Source organism: Homalodisca vitripennis, unplaced genomic scaffold (genome assembly GCF_021130785.1).
Source record: "Homalodisca vitripennis isolate AUS2020 unplaced genomic scaffold, UT_GWSS_2.1 ScUCBcl_2889;HRSCAF=8036, whole genome shotgun sequence".
NCBI classification, from domain to species: domain Eukaryota; kingdom Metazoa; phylum Arthropoda; class Insecta; order Hemiptera; family Cicadellidae; genus Homalodisca; species Homalodisca vitripennis.
The window spans coordinates 186,954-197,745 of NW_025779065.1; the positions used below are offsets into that span (position 1 = coordinate 186,954).

Sequence of the window (10,792 nt, forward strand, 5' to 3'; positions counted from 1 at the left end):
CCATGGAACAAGCCCATCAACTCGTCACTAAATCAAAATTTCCAAGTGGATTAAATTTGAGGTGACTTAGTCAACAAAGTGAAGTTATAAAATTAAATCATACGTTTACCATTCTATATAATTCATTCTTAATTTTCATTTTCTGTGTTGATGTTTTGTTTTATTTTCATTATGTTCTTATTTATATGTTTGTAATTTCCTGAATACGGCTAAAGCCGAAATATAGAAACTGTTAATAAATTTGAAGATTTTCTTATTGAATATTAATATATATATATATACATATATATATATATATATATATATATATATATATATATATATATATATATATATATATTGTTTATGTTATAATGGGTGAAGTGAATAAAACCTAGCATTTGCTAAGTCTAAGAGATTTTTAAGCTACTGCTTGGTTTGGTGTGAATAAAAAGCTAGCAGTTGCTAGGGGGTAGGAGTTGCTAGGATTTTTCCGGAAACCTAGCACTTGCTTACAATACCGAGTGAATAAAACACAACTTCTCAATTTAAAAGCTAGCAACTGCTAGGCTTTTGTTAAGTCAGCACCGAGGCATGCTAGCTTTTTACTTAGTTGTTTGTTGGACATCAGCCATGGCGGAGTTTATGCAAGTTCGACAGCATAAACATTATGGTGCTCGACGAGAGATAAATAAGTGTAAGGAACTGTTAAGGTTTGAGTCCGAAAGTATTGATTTTTTAGCCGCGGAGTTTTTGAATGAAACTGACACTCGTGGCGGTGGACTTTCTCCAAGGAAACAAATGGAGGTTTTCTTACGTTTCGTAGCCGATCCTGGTTTTCAGTCTGGCATAGCCGAGGACGTTGGCGTTCACAGAACTACAGCATGCAAAACTGTAAGCTATGTTATGGATAAGATTATTGATAGAGCTAATTTTTGGATACATTTTCCAGCAACAGTCGAAGAAATTAATGAAGCAAAAATTCAATGGCAGAGAAATTTCCGTTTACCAACTGTGATCGGGGCGCTAGATTGCACTCACGTACAAATTAAAAAGCCTAATCTGCATGGGGACGAATATGTAAATAGAAAAGGGTGTATTACAATAAATGTACAGGGTACATGTGACGCTCTTGAAAGATTTACTAGCATAAGTGCAGAGTGGCCAGGGAGTGTGCATGACGCACGAATTTGGCGCAGAAGTCCAGTTAGGGAGATCATGTCACGTTTTGATGGTAGAGTATGTCTTCTTGGCGATTCCGGGTACGGAATATCACCATGGTTAATAACCCCTTTCAAACCACCAACAAATGAAGCAGAAGGGCGGTTTAATTTGTGTCATTCTAGGGAAAGAGTTGTGATCGAAAGGTGTTTTGGACAGATAAAAAGAAGTACGATACTGGGTAACTGTGTTCGTGTGGCTTCGGAAAAAGTGCCTAAAGTAGTCGTCTGTTGTGCAGTCCTACATAATATTGCCAAATATCTTGGTGATGTTTATGATGACAATTTTGAGATCAATGGTGACGATGAAATTGAAGAAATAGACGTACAACATGAGAATCCAGGAAACTACTGGTCGAGGTGCTGACAAGCGAAGAGAAATGATGTTGTTTGTAAATCAATAAAGTGAGTATTTACTCGAATTACCCATGTCTTGTGACCGTTTTACAAAATACACAAATGGGAAAAAGTTGGCGGCCAGTTAGGCTTGGTACTGTTTAATTTTTTTTGGTTTTTTTTTTGTTTTTTTTTTGTTTTTTTTTTAGGGATTAGGGATAAAGGTTTGAGTGGTATATTTATTTTATTATTTCGATAACAATTTACTACTTAGCTAGGAAATATTAATTTATAAGTTTAGGTAAACATGAAAATCTTCATTATCAGTTTGAGAAGCAACATCTTGAGAAGAAACTTTTCTTCTCATTTTCAAGTTTATTTTTTTCTCTTTTCAGTTTCAATTTGTTCAACTGCATTTGCTGCAGCAAAACAATCCGTTGAAGTTGAGGTATAGAGAGGTCCTTTGTTTCATCACTTTCATAGGCCATAACGGTTTTGGCACTTTTTCTCACTTTAGTCACAGTTTTTTTTCCGCCACAAACAGTTCCTTCATTGCTAAGGTTCTCGTCGTCGGACTGCTCAACTTCAGCTAGGGTTTTCGTCGCTGATGTTGTAGGATTGCTTGATGTTCCAATAGAAATACTCCCTGGTACTTTAGAAAATACAGGGTTGTTTCCTTGACTTAAAAAATCATGAAATTCGGTTTCCCATGATTTCATCTTTATTGGCTTGTTCCCAGTTTGTTTTTTGTCTGTTTTTATTTTGATATTCGACTTCATATTACTCAACAGCTTATTTAGTTGAACAACTGTTACAACTTTCCCTGTAGCTGATGAGTAATCCTCACTGACAATTTTCCAGGCATTCTTTTTTGGCCTTAACAGCAGATGGAGTTTTGCATTTTTCAATTATTACTGGGTGTTGAGTCACCAGTTTGACAAACAAAGCCCTGTCTAAATATTTATCGTCACCAACATCTTCGTCGCTGGATGACATGACTGCTGTGATGGTAACTAATTTCCAATCAAACAGTCGAACAGTCGAAATAATTATCCTGAACACAAAGCGAACTACAAGCGAACTGACTAGTGAGTAGTGACAAGAGACAAGACTGCATCGAAAAACGGAGCGGCGCGGCGCGGCGCTGCGGCGGAGGAGAGAGGAGGGGGGAACAAGTCACAACATGAAACCTAGTTGTTGCTAGGCTTAGCAAGTGCTATGCCTAGCAGTTGCTCAAGTTTTTCCGGTTACTTCTTAAACTAGGGTAGATGTTTCTACCTAGACCTAGCATTTGTTTATTCACTCCGATTTGAGGAAGAGCTAGGACTAGGGGCTAGGTGCTAACCAGTAGATTCTAGGTTTTATTCACTCCACCCAATGTATCAAGGTTGTAGTGAAAATTATACTGACCCAATTGTAGAAACTAATATGGATAACAAATATAAAAATTTAATACCTTAATATTTTGAAGTAAGTTATCATTGTAATATATGAAACGTAAAGTATTAAAACAATATTTATCAAAGTAATAGGGAAAATAAAACTTGAAATGTTAAAGAATTGAGTCTCTAAAAATATTCTAAAATATAACAAAATTACCGTGTAATAAATATAAAAATCAAGTATTAAACATTACTAGCATAGAAAATATTTATCAAGAATTTTAAAAGGAGTAATAGGGGTTGAAGACTCTGTATATTAATTATAAACTCTGTTTATATTAGGCTTGAATTGGTTTTCTTAAATTAATGTACTTATTAACTTACAAGATTGGCTTCTATCTTGAGACCCATATTAAGAGTGCTTAACAGTATTTCCAAGATATGTGGTACTTAGGGCTTTCTATCTTCCCGCATAAAGACCACTAAATATTTATGCAGTTGCTCTGATCCACAGGACTACATTGGGATAAGCCCCTCCCTAATGAAATCAACCAAAACTGAAGTTTGTCTAAATCGAATTTATTGTGAGTATTTCTAATGATATTTTTATATAGAAGAATATTGAATAATGTTTAGGTTAAATAGTAAACGTGCGGAAATTTGGCATTACAATGTAAAATGAACTAAAGGAACATATTGTACCTATTCTAAGAAAAAGCTAAATTTAGGAATTTAAATTGAACAATCAGGTAAACAGTCTCTGAGTTAGTGCTGGGGAGAAAAATATAACTTCTTGACACCGAGCGGGTCTTAAGAATTTACGAGCGTGCGGGGACCAGACTAATGGAAAACTGAGTGTTTAATATTCGTCACAAATAACTTTTTTTTAGATACAGAAGGCATTTAATTGTTACAATGGTTTCTACTGACGTAAATTACATCGTTGTAACGTGATATAACCAAGGGGTAACGTTAATAAATACATATTTTATGCTATCTTGTCTTACATATTATTCAAATTTAAAGTTATTAGTACATAATTAAACAAAGATTCCTACACTATTTTTCATCCCTAAATTATATCTTACAATGTACGGTACAGATATCTCAGGAGCTTGAAAATTGGTATTAACACAATATTAGTATGATATTAACTGATCAAGGAGATTAAAACAACAATAAGTTAAGAATGTATTAGAAATGTTGGTCTTGAGCTCCATTGAAACAAATACCACTTCGTACCACAAATAATGGTATAGACCTCTAGACCACTAAGAAAAAGAAGTTAAGGTATTTGTACTGTATCAATTGTTGTATTGTTTTATTTTATTATTCAACATTTGAAGTTAGTCAGTTTAACATCAAATTTATATAAATCATGCGAAAACCAAGAAAATAATAATAGTTCAGTATTTATAATACAAAGAATAACAAAAATTTCCATTTTAAACCATCGGTATATTAAGAGTTACTATAGAAAGGGCGTGTTGGTTTTTAAATTTTCAGTAGCTGTACACGTTTGAATTTAATACAAATGTCGATTGGACTTTCCTTGATTTATTTAGTAAATTTCAAATATATCAGGTATTATTTATACAGACAAAAACTTAATTTTGAGTAGTTACTGTGTGTAAACCTCTAATGACAGTGTTTAAAAATTAGGTAGCAGTATAAGATTTCTACTCTAGCCACTGCTAATTAGATAAAATATTCATTAGCATACTATTATAATACCCCAAAAGGTTTTTAATTCCTGGCTGGTGTATACCTTCCAGTTTAACCTACACTGGGAACAGCAAAACTGATATGTTACTTACACCTTGCAAAACCTTATGGATGTACAGGAGTGGCACGTCACTAACCGCAAATGTCTAGTTTAATGGGGTGCAAGTGTCGTTCGACAGGTCTAGTCCACTGTGGGAAATGACGGAGATGGTGGGGTTCCCTTAGAGTCAAACGTTTCTGCTAGACCAGACTTAAAAACGTGCCATCCCCTGCCGGATTTAACTGGAGAAGATGGTTCATTGCAAGCTTCCCCTTATTCCTATGGGACATGACTTATATTAATGTCATAAACACTTCCTCATGGATCTCGCAGGAGGCTCCCAGGAGGTAAACCACCCATCCTTATCCTGTCACCCTGGAACAGCACGATCGTCCTTTGTAGGACTAAATACACTTTCTAAGCCCCTTTTACTAAGATAAAATTCTTTTTTAGTATTTTATAGCAACTAGAATCTTACAAGCTGTCGTTTGTATCACTGTTAGCTTGTGTAGCACGAATTTTTTTAATATACATTGACTTAATTATGTAATTCTTTCATAATTCCTTAAGAAGACATAATTAAAATTAACATATAAAACACTTTTACAATGTAATTATATAGTAGTAATAATGAGGATATATTAATCAATGTTATTATTTTATCACATAGAATCAACATTGTCTACACACAAAACATAACCTAAGAAGAGATAGGAGTAATACACGGTAGAAGGGCGACCACCTGACACGGGTTCCGGACCTTATTAACAGGCGATGCTGTACGTGCGTGCTGATAACGATATTATTATTAGGTATAATACCTGTGGTAAATCCACGGCTACAGTTTAATCACTGTAAAGGTTGATTAGTTTATTTCAATTTACGTAGCCGAAACTTAAAAGTACGGATTATGATTTTCTTCATCTTGAGGATTTTGGATTTATATTATATGAGAGAGTGTTCTTTACTTAGGTAATCTATTGCCACTAAAATGGTATTGCAATCTGTTTATCCATTTTAAGATTGGGACGGGGCAAGATCTATAATATTTTTATTAAGTTTTTATATATAAAAGTTATATAATGAATTTATTGCTTAATAATTCAAATCTATTAATACACATACACAAACCCACAATATACATAGAAGACAACGGTCTTTGTACCTCGCCGCTTCTCCAGCCCTAGCAAGCCTTTATAAAGCTGATATTTACGAGGTTTGGTATTAGAGTACTTTGATGTAGCCTGAGAGAGAATGCCATGTACATACTTAACAGTAAAGTGTGTTTTTGAGACCTTTACGTCCTTTGTCAAGGATACATAACAAATAACATGTTTTTGCTATACGTAATTTTTAAAAAACATTAAGAAAAATAATTCGTTAATAAACATGTTTGCATATTATATTTTTTGGTTTAGCCAATTTTGAATTATGTTTTTATTTAAATAAAGTAATGATTGTACAAGATATAATTTAATTTGCCTGCTCTCATTCTATTTACAATATTAAACTTTGAGATTTGTGGCTTTGTCAAACATAGTTGAGACATTAAAAATTCCTTCTAAAATGTGAAACGTGTCTCATGTACTAGTCAATAAATACCACTTCAAGAGCACAGCATTGCCTTAAAAAATTCAAAATGACCACGTTCACAAATGTAGTAAAATGAACAGAAACATCATTCCGGTATAGAAACACTTATAATTGTAAAGACCAGCTTTAAAAAGTACGGTTTCGTGTGAAAAATATTTTAAAATACCATTTTGATATCATGTATATATATAAAGGTAAAGATGAAAATGAATATTAGATCAATGAATGATTTTAGAAAGTTATTAATGGCGACAATGATAACGAGGATGATGATAAGGTTTTGTTTAAGTGAACACAAGCGAGGACTCTTGAATATCTATTTCTATTATAAAAAAATGTTAACGAATGCTCAGCTAAATCCCTTGAAGTGATATGGATGATTGTCAAACTCGATGTAGCTTAGGTAAAAATTTAGCTTCATGGAACATTTTCAAATATATCGGTCTATTGTTCCAGCCACTTAATGATGACCAAAACAAGAAATGTACAGAAGGTGAGTTGATAAGATTTATTGGAGTTTAGTCAAAAGGCGAATCATACAAATATAAGGAAGAATGAGGAGAGGTCAATGCGGTGTAGTAATTAGACAACACCACCATCATTGGAAAGGCACTGAGGTTCTGCTAATAGGAATATTACATGGAAGTAACACATGATTTATAGTTATCCTTCAAAAGATAAGAAAAGGGTGGCTAGGTTAAATAATTATGGAGGTAAAGTAATTCAAGTGGCAGATTCATACCCAAATGAGGTTATTTAGGTATACAATTAGATTGTTATGCAAAGGGCATATATAGATTTATTAAAATACCAGTATTATAAAAACAAACATAACTGAAAAAGTGCGTTATTTCTGTAGATAAAACTCACATGTCCGTTAATTTTACCATGTATGGGTCAATGTTGACTTTGCCGTCAAACAGTCGCAACTGGCGGGTTATAATTCCGGGTCGTATTACAAGGTCACCATCAGGAATTGGTTGAGAGATTGATACAGTAAATTTTTACTACTATTAAATCAATTATTTTAGGAACATTCTCAAGGAAAATTTTATATTGACAGACTACCAATAATTTGGCCAATACATTAGAACAATCTTAGAAACAATTGGATCTTTTAATGTCATTGATATGATTCATTTAAGCACAAAGTCGAGGCTATTAGTTCACGTCAATGGAGATGTGTTTCAATAATCTTACTAGAGCACAAGTATTTTATTAAATTGGTTTAGATAAACAGATTACGCCTTAGGTACGAATACAAAATTATAGGTAGTAGAATTCTTTAGATGTTAAAATATATTATAGGGTGAATGCTCTTAGAGCAGGTATTATGATGGATACGGGAGTGGGGTATATATCTGTGAAGCTTGTTATACACCAAATAGCTGATCTGCATGTTGGTTTATAGCTAACACCCTCAAGAGCAGGTTTATTGCTTACTAACAAACTATAATTATTTTTTTAAAGTTTACTCTTCTGAAAAATATATTTATTCCTTAATTATAAAAAAAATGTATAATTTAACCTTCCACGTAATTTTTAATGTTTTTTATTTAAATTTTTATTAATCTAATGCCTCATTAAAACTAGTTGGGAAAATTACTGCTGCAAAATATTCAGTTTAGCCTGAAGGTGTAGACTTTCCCTTAGTTGAGTTCCTGGTTTCAACAAGCGATGAGAAGTCCAGATTGTAGTCGATTTATGATTTCAGTTGTACTAGCTATAACCCCTGTTTAATAGTAACCCAATCACAAGTATAAGTTACACTGAACTACTGTAATTAAATATTTAAAATAAGGAGATCTCATAATCTATTTTCATGGAGACGACGATAAGTATTGTTAGGTAACATAGGATTAAATTTAGATTAATATACGTTTGTTTTCTGTTAACTATAATAACAAAACTGTTTGTTTTATTAATGTGTTTTTCAAGAACTATTGCATTAGGCTTTTAATTTCTTTTCTATTTTGATGAAATATATGGGATTCAACTGAATGATTAAATTCTCGTATATAAAAGAGTTGATTTTAAAGTTAAGTAAGCAAAATAAGATTGAAAATTAATAAGAAAGAGTGAAGAGGGTTTTAAAAATATGATATTGAATATATTATAGATTCGTAGCTACGAGGTCAGCCCCAGACGAGGTTTTTCTCAATGGGCGTCTTGTTGAGACCTACAATTCTTACCAAATATTTTATTGTCCCTTGTATCCCTTAACCTTTGGCTCTTTGAAGTCATATCCAAATATTGTATCGGCAAACAATGTTCAAAGAATTTTACAAATAAATTTCTAATTCAAATAATATTGTTTCTGTTAAGTGCTATTACTCGACACTGATACAGTGATATAAAAATAAAAGATATAACGAACATTTAACATAGTTTATTATTTAAATAATGCAATTTGCATTATAAAAAATATATTAATTTTATTTTATTGTCGTTTCATGACATAAAAAAATTACGCTTATAGTAATTTTTGCTACGTCGTTCTAAAAAAATAGTCTATTTTTCGGTCGTCGCGAACATGTTAAATGTATTCATAGGAATGGAATTTTTGCTGATCAGGAGATTCCAAAGGAACAATTTGGGGTCCAAGTATATTTGGTATTATATTTTAAATGGTCTCCTTTTAATCAAATTAATCACTCAGAATTTTAATTTGTTTTAAGAATCGTTTATAATGTTATCTTCCTAAATTATATTGTAAAAAACTATGGATTTTCAATGATTTAAGTTTTTACACCTAACTTAATGTATTCCTATTAGTTCTCATTCTGTCAATGAATATACTTAATAAAATTTACTATCACCTGTTACAAAATACGAACATTTTTATTATTATGGAAACTATAGTTGAATAGATGTAACTTTCGTATTGGAAGCCTGTGGAGGGGCAGCGAGCAGTGGGGAGACTGATGGCGCGGTGTTGACGTGTTGGTGGGGGCACTGCCGTGAGCGGTCACTTTTTTACCGAACACTGAGAAGAGAATATCAGACGGTGCGCGCCCAGCGTACTTACCAACAAACAACGCGTCAGTGTGTGTTGTCTTTTGATTGTTTACACTAGTAATCAGAAAAGAAATTATCTCTAACTTAACACAAATATATGTGCGATATTAATATGTTACCATTATACTATAGAATAATCTACAACTACTAAATAATTCGTATATCGTGAAAGACAAATAATTTGGGTACTCTGAAAACCTAATATTGCATTCACAGCACGAATATATTTATTGCGGGGGGCTTGTCAAAATACTTCAAACACCGTCAGCATACATTCTGTATATTTTCCTGTGTTCCTTGGTATGTTTGCACTCTATATTCGTCAGCAAAATCTTCAAGGTCGCTAGTTTCACTATCATTGTCATCTCCATTCACGTGAATTATCAATTCCTCTACTGCTGTTTCAATGAGACCTTCTTGTGCCCACGTTTTCTAAAATAGATTTTCTGTGTGCTTTACGATATCCGTCCATTCTACGGTTGTAACTTATTGAAGTCCTTCTTCGGTTATCCTCCTAACTTCAGTCATGTTAAATGTTTTATTGTTCCGAGCAACGTGTCCCTTAATTTGTGCTCAAACCATCTCTATTGCAATTGAAATGGCAATGGTAAGGTGGCAGTCTGACAACTTTATGCCCTTGGGTTTTAACCCATCTCATCTATAATATACTTGGGGACCGGAGGTTTATTCATTTCACATATTTCTAAACAACTCGGCTTTTGTAGAATCTTCTGCAAATTGTATGTTATGCTCGCGAAGCCACGCCTGAATTTCCGCTTTTTTGGTACGTTGCGTTGGGGCCTTATCTAAAATCTTGGAGTGGGTATGGGGTGTTGTCCATAACAATAACCGATGGAGCAGAAAGGGTAGGTAGAAGTGATTTTCTGAACCATTCTGAAAAAGTTTCATTGTTCATTTCTTCATGGTGGTCTGTGGTTTGCTTTGAAAGCAAATAACAAGCAATAATTAGGAACAAACCCTCCAGATGTACCAGCGTGCAGTAAAATAAGCCAACCGCTTCTTGCCAATATGCCTTTGCCGATGTGGCAACAGTGTCTGTTGCTATGGCAAACCGCGTCAGACGCTCCTCGCTCCTATTGGTCAGGTAGCCAACCAGGCAGTACTACCCTCTCACCTCCAACGTCAGAAGGCCCCACCACGCTGATACGGAAGTTATATCTATTCGACTATAGTTTATCGTATCGTTTCTACGCTGCTAAGCAAACTACAGAAATGTAATAGTAAATATAATAAGCAATAAAATTAATATATTTTTTATAATGCAAATTGCATTATTTAAATAATAAACTATGTTAAATGTTCGTTATATCTTTTATTTTTATATCACTGTATCAGTGTCGAGTAATAGCACTTAACAGAAACAATATTATTTGAATTAGAATTTATTTGTAAAATTCTTTGAACATTGTTTGCCGATACAATATTTGGATATGACTTCAAAGAGCCAAAGGTTAAGGGATACAAGGGACAATAAAATA

General features: G+C 33.3%; 1 protein-coding gene across 1 annotated transcript; it reads left to right on the forward strand.

Moving 5' to 3' along the window:
• The first annotated feature begins 356 nt into the window (after positions 1-356).
• LOC124372344 (putative nuclease HARBI1) lies at positions 357-1,566 on the forward strand. Its single transcript, XM_046830724.1, has one exon. The coding sequence runs from the start codon at positions 574-576 to the stop codon at positions 1,564-1,566; it is 993 nt and encodes a 330-aa protein (XP_046686680.1). The 5' UTR covers positions 357-573.
• The last annotated feature ends 9,226 nt before the right edge of the window (positions 1,567-10,792 follow it).